The sequence below is a fragment of the Thalassophryne amazonica genome, chromosome 22 (genome assembly GCF_902500255.1).
Source record: "Thalassophryne amazonica chromosome 22, fThaAma1.1, whole genome shotgun sequence".
NCBI lineage: Eukaryota > Metazoa > Chordata > Actinopteri > Batrachoidiformes > Batrachoididae > Thalassophryne > Thalassophryne amazonica.
The window spans coordinates 9,312,645-9,329,289 of NC_047124.1; the positions used below are offsets into that span (position 1 = coordinate 9,312,645).

At 40.3% G+C, this 16,645-nt stretch overlaps 2 protein-coding genes across 2 annotated transcripts; one reads left to right on the top strand and one right to left on the bottom strand.

The window, feature by feature from the left end:
* The first annotated feature begins 1,500 nt into the window (after nt 1–1,500).
* On the top strand, nt 1,501–10,503 carry orc5 (origin recognition complex, subunit 5). The gene is made up of 14 exons (XM_034163297.1): nt 1,501–1,892; nt 4,202–4,294; nt 4,572–4,757; nt 4,886–4,960; nt 5,905–6,016; nt 6,658–6,788; nt 6,896–6,944; nt 7,445–7,535; nt 7,751–7,803; nt 7,945–8,057; nt 8,148–8,195; nt 8,263–8,373; nt 9,856–9,968; nt 10,065–10,503. The coding sequence occupies exons 1-14, from the start codon at nt 1,779–1,781 to the stop codon at nt 10,108–10,110; spliced, it is 1,335 nt and encodes a 444-aa protein (XP_034019188.1). The 5' UTR covers nt 1,501–1,778; the 3' UTR covers nt 10,111–10,503.
* A 343-nt stretch (nt 10,504–10,846) lies between these two features.
* guca1a (guanylate cyclase activator 1A) lies at nt 10,847–15,273 on the bottom strand. The gene is made up of 4 exons (XM_034163299.1): nt 14,743–15,273; nt 12,438–12,587; nt 12,253–12,346; nt 10,847–11,668 (listed from the first exon to the last, which is right to left on the bottom strand). The coding sequence occupies exons 1-4, from the start codon at nt 14,938–14,940 to the stop codon at nt 11,541–11,543; spliced, it is 570 nt and encodes a 189-aa protein (XP_034019190.1). The 5' UTR covers nt 14,941–15,273; the 3' UTR covers nt 10,847–11,540.
* Nucleotides 15,274–16,645: the final 1,372 nt, after the last annotated feature.

The following is a 16,645-nucleotide window of genomic DNA, read 5'->3' on the forward strand; positions in this document are numbered from 1 at the left end:
AATATAAAAAACAGAAAATACAGCGTATATAAAGAATTAAACCATAAAAGTAAAACTAGAGACATTCGTCACAAAATGCCCCGCACGCAGTATTATTTTCCATGTAAAGTGCAGTAATATGTACATGTGTGGGGTAGGTATTTGGTTAAACCCTCATGTGTTTGATGTAAACTGGTATACACAGTGGAAAAATTGGAGATTGACATTATATTTATTTAGAGGATGTTGCCAACGGTGACCATAAAAAGTCGGTAGCCTTCGAACAAATGCAAATGCAAAGTAGGTCAAGGTCACCGGCCTTCAAACCCATGCGAAATACTCCTCCAAGGCATGTACCCACCAAATATGAAGTTTTTAGAAGCAATAGGTGCTGAGGTACATTGCGGCAAACAAATTGGTGACCTTGAAAAGTAGGTCAAGGCTACCGACCTTCGAACCCATGCAAAGTACTCCTCCTAGGCATCTACCCATCAAATATGAAGTTTCTGCGAGCAATAGGTGCTGAGCTACGTTGTGGCAAAGGATTTGGCAGTTGTGACCATTGGTGACCTTGGAAAGTAGGTCAAGGTCACCGGCTTTCAAACCCATGCGAAGTACTCCTCCAAAGCATGTACCCACCAAATATGACATTTCTGCGAGCAATGGGTGTTGAGCAATGTTATGGCAAAGGATTTGACAGTTGTGACCATTGGTGACCTTGAAAAGTAGGTCAAGGTCCCCGGCCTTCAAACCCATGCGAAGTACTCCTCCAAGGCAAATACCCACTAAATATGAAGTTTCTGTGAGCAAAAGGTGCTGACCTACGCGGCAAAGGATATGACACTTGTGACCATTGGTGACCTTCAAAAGTAGGTCAAGGTCACTGGCCTTCAAACCCATGTTAAGTACTCCTCCAAGGGATGTACCCACCAAATATGAAGTTTCTGCGAGCAATAGCTACATTGCAGCGAACGAATTACAGCTGGACAGACAGACGGACAGATGGACAACCCGGACTAAGCGCCGTGAGGCGGGGCATAATAATGGACCATTTTACAAAAAAAAAAAGGCAAAATGCATCGGAATAAACTGGTTTCAGAGTAAAGGTCTACTCGTTCTGCCACAACAAAGTGCTTTTATTTTGAAAATCTCTTGAGGAACTCCATGGGAGTGGAAAATGTTAGACAAATATTCCCAACCTCCAAATCCTTAATCACGTTTTGTGCTGGTGGGGGGGTGATTAGTGCGTAATTCTGGGGGTGAATCCAATCTACTGCCCAATCATTACGTAAACAGACGTGGTAAATATGTCAAACACTAAAATGAAACACGCAAAACCACACGATTGGATTATTTTCAATATTTTGGTTCTTTTGGAGAGGAATAAAGAAAACACATCTTGGAACATACATATAAATGTCATGGAGCGGTATCAGAGTGCAAGAAGTGTGCGTAAAGAATAGAAAACTTCATTACCCATAAGGCTGCGTGGGATTGTGATTGGTTAATTGTAGTGTGACGTATTCAGACGCAGTGCGAAAATGCTTTCTGTGTGCCGGGTGTTTGAGGGTACGACTAATATTTAACTTGTAACTCTGTTGTGTGCTTTCGTTTTGATGTATGAACATTTTAAAACTAACCTGTCGCAGTTACGGTTAAGAGTTATACGGTACATTTCTCGTTTGTACTGTATTTTAGCTGCTCGTCGTCGTGTCCGGAGTCTTGTTACTGGTTGCTAGCTGCTAGCAAGTGACGTAGCTTGTTTTTAGTCGCGTGGCAGCGTTCTGATTCTGATCAGGATGACAGCAGCGCTGCAGCATCCAGGATATGAGGAGCAGAAGCTCCAGAGGGTGACTGAGCAGCTGCCCTGCAGAGAGCTACAGGCTGGCCTGCTGCTGTCCATAATGGGAGAGGTATGAATCAGTTTACAGTGTGCAGCTGGTGATCCCACTGATTAATTTCTGTACGTGAAATCAGATGCTGATGTGACCTGGAATGAAAACGTGAAGTTTGTTTGCCCTTCACTGTAAATGGTTGGTTATGCTTGATTTAGTTTAATCAAATAATTAAACATTTTAAATGATTGGGCAAGATCGAGAGAGAGAAAATGATTGACAGCTATTTAGATACGGTTTGATATCAAGAAATTTGAGTTTGACTGGTCCAACTTCTCAACTATATATGTGTTTGTGTGTCACTTTAAGTAATTTTGATATTTTATAGACTAGTCAGTTAAACTGAAAATTTGTTGCAGTGATTTTTTTTATGAGCTATATTTACAAGAAAAAGGACCTCATGACTGTAAACAATATGAAGACTGAAATATTAGAAGAAGGAAAATCTCTATGGTGGGGAATATAGCTGTTTTACAGCAGGAAACTCTGGACTGACCATGTTGCGTGAAGGCTGGTACAGGATCTGTGTCTTCAAGTTGATGTCAAGACCAAGCTTGGTGTCGGCTTCATCTAAGGTTCCAAGGATTTTCTAAGGCTGTGGCTATGGGTACGGGCCCGTATCTACAGAGACCGTTCTAAAGATATGGAGGGTGTCTTACCAACCAATCAGAATGCGCAAATATGTCCGTACCTGTACCATATGTGGCTAAAGGTTCGGCAAGGCTTCAAAACTCATTCGTACGTTGTCCGTATCTTTAGTGACCCTCAGTCCGTACCTTTAGCAGTCCTGCAGAAGATACGGCTGTACGTACCCGTAGCCACTTCGTTTTTCTAAACATCTTCAGTAAAGGATGACACCCTGCTGTCGTCGGCATACTAGAAGTGATGGCGATTTTCATCTTGGCTCGCAGTCGTCTCAGGTTGAACAGCTTTTTATATATTCTGTACATGATGTCAATTAATGGTGGCACCTTGTACTTGATCAAGTGGAGGATAGTTGCCATGAAGATGAACAAGAACATATGGGCCAGTGACGCAGCACTGCTTTACACCTGATCAAACGTTGAAGGCTTCAGTTTTTGTGCCATTTACTGTAACTGTCGTGAACATGCCATTGTGGAGAAATGGTAAATGGACTGTATCAGACGCTCTGTATCAGACGCTCAAAGCGCTTTACAATTATGCCTCACATTCACCCTGATGTGAGGGTGCTGCTATACAAGGCGCTCACTACATACCGGGAGCAATAGGGGATTAAAGGCCTTGCCCAAGGGCCCTTAGTGATTTTCCAGTCAGGTGAGGATTTGAACCCATGATCTTCTGGACTCAAGCCCAACACCTTAACCATTAGACCATCACCTCCCCTTAGCCTCAGGATCTTGATGAATTTCTCTGGATAGTCTGTTTTGCTCAGGGTCTTCCACAGAAGTGGGTGTGACATGCTGCTGCCTTTGTCAAGTCAGTGAAGGTGAGGTACAATGGTTTGTGTTGTGCTCAACACTTTTCTTGCATTTGATGGACAGTGAAGATCATATCTATTGTCCATGGGATGTTTTCTACTCGTGGTCTCAGGCGGTTGTTGGCAATCTAAACCTTTCCTGCAGTGAACAGCAAGGCGATTCCACGATGGTCTCTGCAGTCAGACTTGTCTCCTTACCATTTGTAGATGGTGACTGTCAGTCTTTCAGGTCTGCAGGTATTTCTTCTTAAATCCAGATTTTGTGGATGAGTTGGTGCGCTTGGTGTTGGAGAAAGGGGCATCGACCTAATAATATTCACCATAAATGGATAAAGTACAATATAGCTGGCTTTCAAAAACAAAAAGTCAAATGACAGGTTTTTTTATCTACATTATTTAATATATTAGGAAAGACATTTTATATTGGTCACCTAAGAGTTTCTTTGTCAGCAATCTATTTCCATCAGTTATTCATAGCATGTTTTACTTTTAATTAACCATAAAAGCGCAAGTGTGGTTAATTAGCATTGTGGTAAAATTGTGATGTTTGCATCCTCGTGCTGGATTAATACTGCACAGTTACACCAGCATGCATTACTACTGCTATGTTTTTTTTTCCGTAGCATTAGGGATTAACATACTTTTCCATTATTGACAAATCTGTCATTTTCCAAATTTGTCAAATGTCAGAAAATAATCACAATTTCATGATTTCCTTGAGCTCACACTTTCAAAGGACTTGTTTTGTGTTAATTCTATTTTAATTCAAGGAAAATCATCCTTGATGAATGACATAATTTCTAGTTGTGTTTTTGTTTTGTGTGGTACAATATTAAGTTAAAATAAAGTGAACTATTTCTTTTTGCAGCCAGAGCAGTACAGCTACCCTTCAATTTTCATCTATGGTCATCGCGCCTCAGGAAAGAGTCATGTGATACGCGTTTTGCTGAAGGAACTAGAGGTGAGAGAAACTTGCTGTTTATTTCTTCTACTGCATAAAACCCAGTAATGCATATTAACACGCATGCAACATGTTCTTTTCTATCACTGCAAAATTTTGCTTGTTGTTCAACTGCAGCATTGAGCATCTTTACAGGAGAGCAAAGCAGTGATATGACATAAATATTGCAAAGCATTTTTGTAATCAACAGGTGTATTCAGTTCAGTGTAAAGATGTGTGTTAACGTCACAAATGCCAGGCTAATAATAGTCGCACACCTTTCTTCCATTTTCTGCAGCTGCCTCAAGCCACGGTCAGTTGTGTTGAATGTGTTTCTGTCGGCCTGCTGTTTGAACACATACTGCTGTCCTTCTTTGGCTGTGATGCTGCTGCGCTGCTCCCTCGCAGTCCCTCCCTGTCGGACTTTATACGCATCTACAGACAGCACTGTTCTCAGACCACTGCCAGACAGACCCGTTATATTGTGAGTTCTTCAAGTGTTGCATTTCAAGAGAATCGTTCCTTCATTTTGATGTACTGTTGGAATGTATCATGCAAATGCTCTGAGAATACTGTACAGTTGCAGTACTTTGATGAAACCATGTTTTTTAGGTCATGGAAAAAGCAGAGCTTCTGAGAGACATGGATGCCAATCTCCTTCCTGCTCTTCTGCGTCTTCAGGAATTGGTGAGAATTTGCATTGTGCGGTTTGTGTCATCTCTTACATCTAAGTAAGATACTTAATTGTTTATAACACTTGTCTGACAATGTAGCAAAGTCAGAGAGCTGCTTTTTAGTAAAGGACTTTGAGCTGAGTGGGTGTGCCTCTTTTGCAGAGCTGTTTTCAAGGAGGGATGCCAGCTGTTCCCAACATTTTTATTTAAATAAATCAGCAATAAAAACAATATTGTGTTTGTTACTTCTGTGGAGATGAATCTTTCCATGAGGAAATGCAATTATTATGTTGCTTTATTGCAGCCATTAAGGCTTTTGAAGTCATAATTAGGATGCAGGTTTGGAAATACATGATGATGGTCATGGATGAAATGATTCTGTATTGCCCCATTAGAGTGAGCCCTATCTTCCATCCTGTGCAAAGCCGAACAAGTGTCAGTCCTGACATACAGCTGATGTGATTGCTGTGTTCAGCAGCACAATATTCAGATGCAATTTACACAAGCAGATTTATGATGCGCTTACACTTTGCTGATATACACAACAACACTAAATTGGAAAAAACAGTTAAGCAAAAGAAAGAGGGAAAACAAATTGACAAATACAAAGCATTGTGTCACTGCTTCACCTCAGGGAGCTTTGGTGGCCTCTGGCATGCTCTGACTCATTGGTGCAGATTCATTGGTGCAGATTTAGCACGCATTCTCAGTCATAGCATGCCCAGTTTCTGATAGTAAATACAGTCCCTCTGTGCTCTATTTTGTGCACAGATTATGCACTGTGTCAATTGTTTAAAGAGTTGAAGATATTCAATTTGCAATTTCAAATGGAGAAAGGGGGACATTTCTAACTTTATACAAGCTGGAAGTAGGAAAAAATCTTTCCCTTTTCTTTTCTAAATGCTTTAAATGACTGTTCAAAGAGTAAATAATTTTTCTGGTAATGCATATGTTTAGGTGGAGGACAACGTCACTGTCATCCTGCTCAGTGAAATAGCGTGGGAGAAGTTCAGACCAAACACAGGCTGTTTTGAACCCCTTCTGCTCCATTTTCCAGACTACAGTAAAGGTATTATTAAAAGTCATGCGCTGAGGCGACGTCGGCCCGTGTCATGAATAACAAGCCACACTGCATACTATTGACACACAGATGCGGTGTGAGGTGTGCTTTGTACCTGTGATGTTGTTTTGACACTTCAAGCAGCGATTGTGGAAGAGAGGTTTATTAGCACATATCATCTTATAAATTCAGCACTTCTGTGTGAAATGTGAGACTGTCAGTGTCTCTGAAGAAACATCTGAGTTTTTAATGTGTGTGTCTGGAAGGTGGCAGTGTGGCTTCTGTAAACACATCTGAGGTGTTTTTGAAAGTCAACAAGCCGCTGTAACTACAGTTGCTTCTCACTTGTAAACCACTGACAAACTAGACCGTAGATAAAGGTTTTAATCATGCAGTTTTTAGATTGAACTGTGTGTACATTTTCCAGTTCAAATTAGAACTTGTTGAAATACTGTCAGGGGAATACTGTTGAAGTAACGATTACTTAGTTTTCAACTACATTAAGCTTTGTGTTGCTATATGTTTACATTCCGATGAACCTGACATTAAAATAATTCATCTCTGGAGATGAAAGTAAAATGCAAAATCCACAAGACTGCACTATTACATTTTCTTATGCATTAATCTTCATGAAATTTGCTTCCTTGCAGGTGAGCTGCTGCAGATTCTTTCCCAGGACAGCCATCCGTCTTATTCCACTGAGTTCTACGCATCTTATATCAACATCCTGCTGGGAGTCTTTTACTCCGTGTGCCGAGACCTAAGAGAGCTTCGTCACCTGGTCAGACAAACACAGTGACAGTCATCAAAAGAAATGGCATGAGAAATTTGTCATTATTTAGATTTTCTTTCAGTCTGTTTTTAGTTTTCTCTCCTTGTTTCATTTAGGCTGCCCTCAACTTTTCAAAGTTCTGTGAGCCTTTGGAAGGAGAAAAAGGTAACACATCGAGGTCTCGTCATCTGCTCTCATCACTCTTGTTTGTCTCTCAAACTCAAAAAAAAAGAAATGTTAAATATTGCATAACGTACTCCCCCCTTTTTTTGGTATAGATTTTAGCCCCCCTTAAAGCATTGTTTCCAGTTGTCAAATTGGGCAATTTTGGCCTTTATTTCTGGTGATATGTTTCTGATATCTTGAAAATCAGATCGTGAGTGTGTGTGCCTCAAAAATGTTTTTGTAGTAGCCTGGGGGGGTCATGAATTCATTCATGTAGACCAAACTCATTAAATAATGATAATAATAGTAAATGACCTGTGTTGGGAAATTTAATCTTTCATTAGTCTTATTTTTGTAGTTGGTCTTTAATTCATAATTACCTCTTTTTTGTCATCAGTGTTTTGGCATGCTGTTTATTATTATTGTTATTATTATTATTGTTGTTATTCATATTTATTATTTTTTTAAATAAATGCAGTTGCTATTTTTTCTGTGTACAGTGAAAGAGAATGAAACACACAAGCTGTGGAAAAACATTGAACCTCATTTGAAAAAAGCCATGCAGACAGTTTATCTTCGAGAGGTTTCAAGGTCTGTATTTTATATGTTTGTGTGTATATATATATATATATATATGTATATATATATATATATATATATATATATATATATATATATATATATATATATATATATATATAACATGGGTTTCTTCCAGTTTTCTCCTCCAAAAAGATGAAAATATTTGTGTGACACCGTCTTTGTTGTTGACGCTGTGATTTAATGCACGTTTTCTCTGTGTTCAGTCTTCAGTGGGAACAGCTGCAGCAAACTGAGAACGAATCTGAAGCCTTGAGAGGTGCAAACACACAGAGTTGCACTAAACATCACACACTGATGACGGAAGTGAAATCATGCAAGAACACAACAGATGTTTTTTCTTTCCTGCAGGCTTCCAAAACTATATTTGAATTTTTGTTGACTTTCTGTTTTTCAAAAGGTCTGTCTGCTCACACTCATGTTGAACTACCTTATTACTCCAAGTTCCTGTTAATTGCAGCCTACCTGGCATCCTACAACCCTGCCCGCACAGACAGACGTTTCTTTTTAAAGGTAGCGGAGGTTTTAAACTTTTGAGTCTATCATTGATGTTAAAATTTTCAGGCGTTTAATTACTTTAAAATCTCTCTTTCCTCACAACAGCACCATGGTAAAATAAGAAAAACAAACTTCTTGAAGAAAAATGAAAAGGTGATTATAAAAATGCTGTTAGGTTGTTGGGTATAACATGTATATTAATGAGGCGTCTCTCATCCAGACAAGTAACCACCTGCTGGGACCCAAACCCTTCCCTCTGGACCGCCTGTTGGCTGTTTTCTACAGTGTAGTGGACAGTAGAGTGGCTCCCACCGCCAGCATCTTCTCCCAGGTTTGAAATCCAGCACACTTTACATGGGACGAGGTCCTTGTGCGGTCATGAAATCATTTTGAATGGCGCATGATGCCAAAGAGGTGCTCAGCTGCCACCAGGACCTTACAAGGTCCGCTCGGTATCCTCTCACAAACCGCCATGATTGCAGTGGTCACCTTGAAGTATGAAGCTAAACCTGATTTCTGCAGAAGAGTCACCAAGCCCAGAAGATGCACTAACACCTCACAAAGCACCCCATGGCCGCCTGACACACGCACAAAGACAGTCCACTGTAACATGACCAGAGTGATGTGAGTTTGGACATGAACTTGGGGGGAAAAAAGAGCAATATCTTTTCAATATCACAGCCAAGGGGTGTAATGATTGGTGCTGTGTGCCGTGAGTTTTAAAGAGTGCGGCACGCTCTCAGCAGCTGTGGGCGGTCTTTAAACCGGCTGGAGCACTCCTTAATCTGTGTAATCCCCATAAAATCGTCCCTGAAAGCCATCTGACTTTTCCGAATGGTTACCACCTGGAGGTCTCTCACAGTTTCTGGAAAAAATTGATGCAGCAAAGCTCCAAATCGTTCAGACATTTATTCGCGATAAAAATCTGACGAGAGGGGTAGACCACTGCTCACACAAAGCCTGCTCACAGGCGAATGACACAACCGACAAGCGTGAAAAAACTCACGCATGCGCACAAAGGTTCAAGCTTGGCTGATGCAATCACACGTGATTCAAATCCATATGGTTTTTGAAAAAAATAAAAAGGTCGGATACTTTTCTAACAGACCTCGTATATGTAAAAAAAGTGTCAGGTTTCCATGGGAATGCGACGTCATCTGTGGCGCACAAACTCCACGTGAGACAAGAACACACACAAGGGCCGCTGAAGGGGTTACACAGGTGTTTTCACACGCCTCACCTCTGTGGATTGGGCACGTTTTAAACCACACGACACTCACAGCTGCCGCCGACCTGAGTAAAGGGGACCTTACACAATGTAACCCAGTTTTTCTGTGCATTAAACTCGCATGCTGCTGCCCACATCTGCTGAGCTGTGACTAGAGGAAACCCAGCTGGATGTCTCTGTCTTCAAGTAATTTTTGAGCAATAATTATTAAGTCCAAACATTTGCGCCAAGGAATCGTTTTGTCCATGGAGTGCTGCAGCAGTTACGGCGAGAATGGTGTTCACTGATGCTCCCAGAGACGTGTTGGCTGTTAACACAGAAATAAGAAATGAGACTTGTATTTCCATTCTTATGCAGAGAGTCATATTTAACAGCCAGATTGTGCAGGATTAGAGTTTTGAAATGTGCATGTGATTTGGGTTTCACATGCCTGCATGTCTGTCTTCAGCCTTGGGTATGAAATGTTTTTAGTGAATTAGTTTTGACCCATATCTGTGCGGCTGGCTCTCATCGTTTAGTGTCTTTGCATCAAAATGTGGAAAAGCTGTTTATAGCCAAATTGTCTCTGTGTGTGTGTCTGTTTAGATCTCATCTCTGGTGACCTTGCAGCTCTTAACTCAGGTGGGTCACGATGACCAGCTGGACGCCCCCAAGTACAAATGTGCCGTTTCTTTGGACTTCATCTGTGCCATATCCAGGTGTGTGTTATTACGCACGAGACTGAAGAAGCACTGCAGAAAAGTGGTTTTACAGTCTCTTTGCTGATAAAATGTTTCATGTGACTTATTTTTCAGGACGGTGAACTTTGACATTGTGAAGTACCTCTACGATTTCTTATGAGGCTGCTGTGCATTAAAGAGATCAGCGTAAAACAAACAAGAGGAACACAAAGACTGTTTAGGGGAGAGTTATGGTATGCAAGAGTAAGTCCCTTAGGCTGCTCCCTTGTTTTTCACTTGGGGTCACCAGAGCAGATCCAAAGTGGTGCTACACATGGATTTGGCACAAGTTTTTCACAGGATGCAACTCCACATTACATGGAGCAATGTATGTAAATAATTAATTTCATGCATTACCCCCCCCCCAGGTGGCTGATAAGTGAAGTTTGACGCAGAAGCTTCTATCTCAAAATATGTTCAATATGCCAATCTGTAAAATAAAGACCATATTAGCAAATACACTTGACTTTTTTTTTGCTGTTGTTTTGAAGGAATTGTTTGAGATTTTGATCATTTATGTTAACTAATTATTTCAGCAGAGCACATCTGTTAAAACAAATAAGCAGGTGAATCATCATCCTTGCAGAAACCGTTCTGTGATCTGCAATTTTTTCCCTCCTTCTCTGAGGACAGTGATGTCATTGTTACTATAAATAACAAATATAAACACAAACAAGCTTTGCATTAAATTAATCTTCAAAAATAAATGTTCTGGGATTTTACTCTAATTTCCTCACAGTAAATGACCAAATCTTATATGAAGCTTTGAAGTAATATCTTGTTCCATGGTGATGTGCATCATATTTGTTTTCTGCATTTGTAAGAATCAAGAGACTATAGAAGAAAACCCACACCGGACTACACACTATCATTTTTATTGTAAAAACAAGCAAAAGCCAAAGTGAAACATTCTGTCTTCCAGTAGAAGGCACCGGTTCAGCGTACATAATGAGAATCAACCTCAGTGTGCGTTTATGCCAAACTAATCAGAACGATCAACAGTACACATTATGAAACCACCTTTCCTCATTAAATTAATGTTTAAAAAAGTAAACATTTGGATAAACTGATCTATATCACTTCATGTTAACGTGTGCTCACAAAGCGCAGGATTCAGTCCTCGTCACAGTCAGCAGACTGAAGTCTACCGTTCCTCCCGTAAACACCACAGGCGAGCACACCTAAACTGATTAGAGTAACTCGGTGCAGAAGGACAAAGATAAAATTTTTGAAGAGTACGTTTGAGTGCATGTAATTGCCGCTCGGCTTGCGTCTCTCTCTCAGCCCTCGAGGTACCTGAGGCTAAGTGGGCTGTCTGAGATGTTATCCATCACGCCAAGATGGCCTTGGGAGATGTCAACAGCATTAAACAAGAACAATTCCCTGTTCACAAAGGTCGGCCGAGTCATCCCAGTGCATTTAATGTGCGTATGTCTTTTACAGATTCAAGACCAAAAGTGGTGTTAGTGATTTACACTGCTGTCACGTCAAACTGGATTCATCATTCTTGAACAGGATCTCAGTCCACAGGTGACCTGCTGGAGCCAGACTTTACACACTGTGCCTCCGGTTGTGGATCATGGTCATTATGTGGGTGAGGTCCAAACTCTTCATCATCACTTCCATGAACTCTATATCACTGCGTGCACCGGCCACAAACTCCTCCAAGGACAGCTCCCCTGTTGGAAGGAAGATGAAGATCGGACTTAATTAGGCTGTGATTAAGAAAATAAAAATCCTTGCATATTGCTTTGTCTGCACAGAAGTACAGTTCTTATATATCTATCTCACGCAGTTAAAAACCTGATTTGTTTGAAAAAATCTTCAATGTTGTGCAAATCTGTGACTGCGTACAAAAACTTTGTGTGAAATAGCTCATTTTAGATTTCGGTGAAGATGTATCCAGAGTTCTGTTTGCTCTGTGTGACAGGAGCACATGGGAATGGGTGGAGGAAAAACTTGCACCATATCTGCATGGGGGGTGTGGCACACAACAGCACCTTTCCAATTAAAGCAACAGGAACACAAATGGGTTGTTCCTTGGATACATGAATTTATTACTGGATGTTTCACCTGTAGGGTTTTTTTTTTTCCTCCCTACTGTGGCCTCTTAAAGATGCTATGAATTATTTTTATTTTTTTTTGTCCTACCAATAAATGTCACACTTAAGTATGCAAATGTACCGTTTACCAGCTCTAACAACATGATCCCAAAAACTGCTTATTCACTGTTCAACCACCACCGAGTTATTCCTAATCTTACCGTCTCCATTTATATCAATTCTATCAAAGACTTTGTTGGTGAAGTCCTCCGCCGTTGTTTCGTGATTCTCATTGCCGTTGATCGCCCGGATGGCCTTGGGGAACAGAATAAAATTGGTGTGACAGGATGAGGGCGAGAATACTTTTTGGATGGCAGTGGGGCTGTTATGGTAAAGGGCTCTATACCTTAATGATGTTGAGGAGCTCATGGCGGTCAATGCAGCCGTTTCCGTCCACGTCGTAAAGTTTGAAATACCAGCGTAGCTTATGCTCCATCTTTCCCCGCATCACCAGGCTCAGGGCAGCCACATACTCCATGAAGTCTATGTAGCCATCCTGCATAAAAAAAATAAAAAAATGATAGAGTTGCACACAAGTTATCAAACGAGTAACTTAAAACAATCTTGGGATGAAAACCCTTAATTTTGATTAAAGACACGAGAATGAAATGAAGGACTCCTGGATAGATTCTGTCTGAGCACAGACTATAATCTCTGCATCACAGCATCGTCTCATAGATAATCTCAGTTTGAGTCATGCATAAAGATTACCGCTGCCTTTTATGATCTGATGGGAGTTGCTAAATATAGTAATGCAGTTTCTCAGACAGGCACATCCTGCAGTGACCCTTTGTCTCTAAGATGGCCTGAATCGGGCGTTTGGTGTCATGGTGAACTTCATGATTACAGTTTACAGGTGTTGAGATTTATCACTTAACAGAAAAAATTTCTGACAAGGGATTAATCAATGTGCTGGATTTTGACTGGTTCTTTCATAGTTTCCTTTTTAAAAATCATTGAAAACCGAATGTTTGGGGGGGGGGTACAGGGGGTCTGTTCAGTGAAAAAAACAACAAAAAAAACGTTTTCATGCCTATGACAACAGACTTTGGGAAATTGTAAAGGGATTTTTTTTTTTTTTTATCTTGTAGACAAGCAGCCGATTGATTATGGAAAATAATTTGCTCAAATTAAGTGTGTTCCACCCCTAATACGATGATTCTTCATTTTAAAAAAGTTTTTTTTTTTTGCCAGACCTTTGTGCTTGAAATAATTGCATCTTGCATAACAAGAATGACCCCCCCACACACACACACTCTTTTAATTCATTTCACAAAAATGGAGACACTAATGTTGAAGTGTGCATGTTGTACCTGTACCATGATATTAATCAGTAAAATTTCTGGATATCCCTGCAGATCTGTTGCAGGTTAATCTACAGTGCATCTGGAAGGTATTCACATTTTATGTTACAGCTTTATTCCCAAATGGAGTAAATTAATTTTCTTCCCCTCAAAATTCTACTCACAAGACCCCATAATGACAACATGACAAAAGTTTTTAATTTTTGCAAATTTGTTAAAAATAAAAACTAAGAATTCACGTGTGCATAAGTATTCACACCCTTTGCTCAGTACATGGTTGATGCACCTTTGGCAGCAATTGCAGCCTCAAGTCTTCTTGAATATTATGCCACAAGCTTGGTGCACCTATCTTTGGGAAATTTTGCGTGTTTCTCTTTGCAGCACCTCTCAAGCTCCATGAGGTTGGATGGGGAGCGTCGGTGCACAGCCATTTTCAGATCTCTCGAGAGATGTTCAATATGATTAAGGTCTGGAGTCTGGCTGGACCACTTAAAGACATTCACAGAGTTGTCCTGAAGTCACTCCTTTGATATCTTGACTGTGTGCTTACGGTCATTGTCCTGCTGGAAGGTGAACCGTCACCCCAGTCTGAGGTCAAGCGCACTCTGGAGCAGGTTTTCACCCAGTAGAAACATCTCAAGAATGATTAGTGGAAAAAGGATGCACCTGAGCTCAATTTTGAGTATCATGGCAAAGGCTGTGAATGCTTATGTACGTGTGATTTTAGTTTTTTTATTTTTAATAAATTTGCAAAAATAAAAAACCCCCACCTTTTTCACATTGTCATTATGGGGTATTGTGTGTAGAGTTTTGAGGGAAATAAATGAATTTCATCCATTTTGGAATAAGGCTGTACATAAAATGTGGAATAAGTGCAGTGCTGTGAATACTTTCCAGATGCACTGGAAATTTGAATAGCGGTGATAAAGTTACTTTATTGAAAGATTTAAGATTACATGCAAGCGCTAATGTTAATTGGTTTGCAAAATTCCAGGATCTTGGCTGTTGCTCATAAACCAAAAAAAAAATATTGCAAATAAAACTATACTGTTTGTAAACACAATTCATAAATAACATGCTTTGTACATAAATAGGGACATAAATATGACTACTGAATAAAAACTTGGCATCTAGCACTTTAACACTGCAAAATACTAAGTACTTGCAGGTGCTTCCTCTGTTTTTGCTTGAGATTGTGTTGCACTCTCTAGGATCAAAGTCCTTACATGCATCATCCATTTTGACTTTTCTTTGACTCTTAAAACTGACAGAAACAGACATCCCTGTTCTGCTATGTTTGGAAAAACAATTCATTCACTTTTACTTGAACCCAGCCCAGAATGTTACCTTGTTCATGTCGAATGTACGGAACATCTGCTCAATGTAGGCGTTGGCCTCGGAATCCAGTTCTCTCAGCCCAAAGAACTGCTTGAACTCATGCAGGGTGAGTTGACCTGATGGACACTCTGTCATGAACTTCTTGTACCACAGGTGCATCTCAACCGCCTGCAGGTCGTCCACGGTGTTGCCGTTTGTGTTGCCCATTTCCTTCTAGTAGCAACCGTTGGATGTGCAGCTGACAAACCTCAGCCCAATGGGTCTACTGTGAGACGGATGTTCTCCGCTTCACAGTCACACAACAAGGGCTCAGGACGAGCGTTGTCGGCGGCGGGGGTTTTAACCGAGGGCTTGTGTTGGAGGTGACCCACACGGCCACGCCCCTTTATGTCCTTTTTGGGTCTAATCACTGGCTGTAATCCAGACAACCCTGATCAGATTAGACGCCCTTTAAAAGGCCAGGTTGGCTGTTCCTCTGTCACACTTATGATATGCTGACATTTTTTTTTTATCCTGTTTGCACACGTGGCAATGTACAGTCCATCCAGCACAGTTATGACTGAACACCTCGCTCAACACATGGTGAAGCATAAATTCCAGTGCAATAAATCTTAAATACATTCCTAATAATGTGGCAGTGTGTGCTTTTGTATGACAATATTTATAATCCTCGTCTTAAATTTGATTGGGGGGAGTGTCATGTTTCTGCTCCAGGTTAGCCTTCCTTTTAAGTTTAAAAATGCAGATTTGGTGTCAGACTCCAAGATGTTTCTGGTTATACATTGGATACCAGCACAGCTGGATTCAGGGTAATGTCCAGTAAAAAAAAAAAAAAAAAAGTATTTTTTATCTCCAGATTCAGCTATTTTGCTTGAAAGCCAAAGGACTAATTTTTGGTAAACCTACATGCTATATGTATATTGCATCCAGCAATGTTCTACCCATGGGGACTTTGCTTGTATATATGAACTTTGCAGGATGCATGAGATGAAAAAGGTGTCTGCAGATTGCAGCACATTCTCTTACCAAGCTGCTTTTCTCTGGAATAAAACACAGCTGTATCTTACAACTTGAGTGTTAATTGACTACGTACTCTTATGACTAACATTATCAATCAGTAGCTCCGGGAGGGGAAATATTTCATTCACAATATTGTTGATTTAGGCTGGAGTAAATGGTAATACTAAATTAGTTTAATGCTTTCACACTGGTCAACACGATTTTTCTTCCATGGAGTTTTTCATGGAATTTTGGGTCATTTGGGGGGTGCTGTATCTGAATCTGGTGTTAGTTTTTGCCAATAACATCACATTTTTGAGATATGAAAACATATTTCTCGTATCAAGCGTTGAAGTAAAAGCTGTGGTTTCTTACATCTGTTCGATGCCATAAACGATATTACAGTTCTTGTTCACATTTTGCGAACATATCTTAAAAGCTGCTTTTGTGCGTGATTAGGGGTATCAAACTTGTGAGTGAATGAGCAACTTCTGCATAATCCATCAATACGGAACATGCAGATTAAAAAAAAAAAGTTATGTGATAGAGGAAAACTGAGCTCAGATCCAGATTCAGCACCCCAAAATTACCCTAAATCAGTTTGCAAAGTCCATGCAAAAAAAGGTTTGACCAGTGTAATTTATCTTCCAAGCTGTGCCTTCTTTTTTTCCCCAGCCACCATCGAAACCTAAGGCCTTATTCAAATATTGACACAAGTAACAAAATAGGACAGCCAGTGGATTGTCGGAAACTCTTTACTACATCCTGTTTATGGCAGTATTTTAAAGCTACAGTGTATAGGATTCAGTATCATCGAGTGGTGAAGTTACACATTGTGTTATGCCGTCATTAATCACAACTTTATTTCATCACGTTTTTGCATCATATTAATTGCATAAATTAACTTTGAATA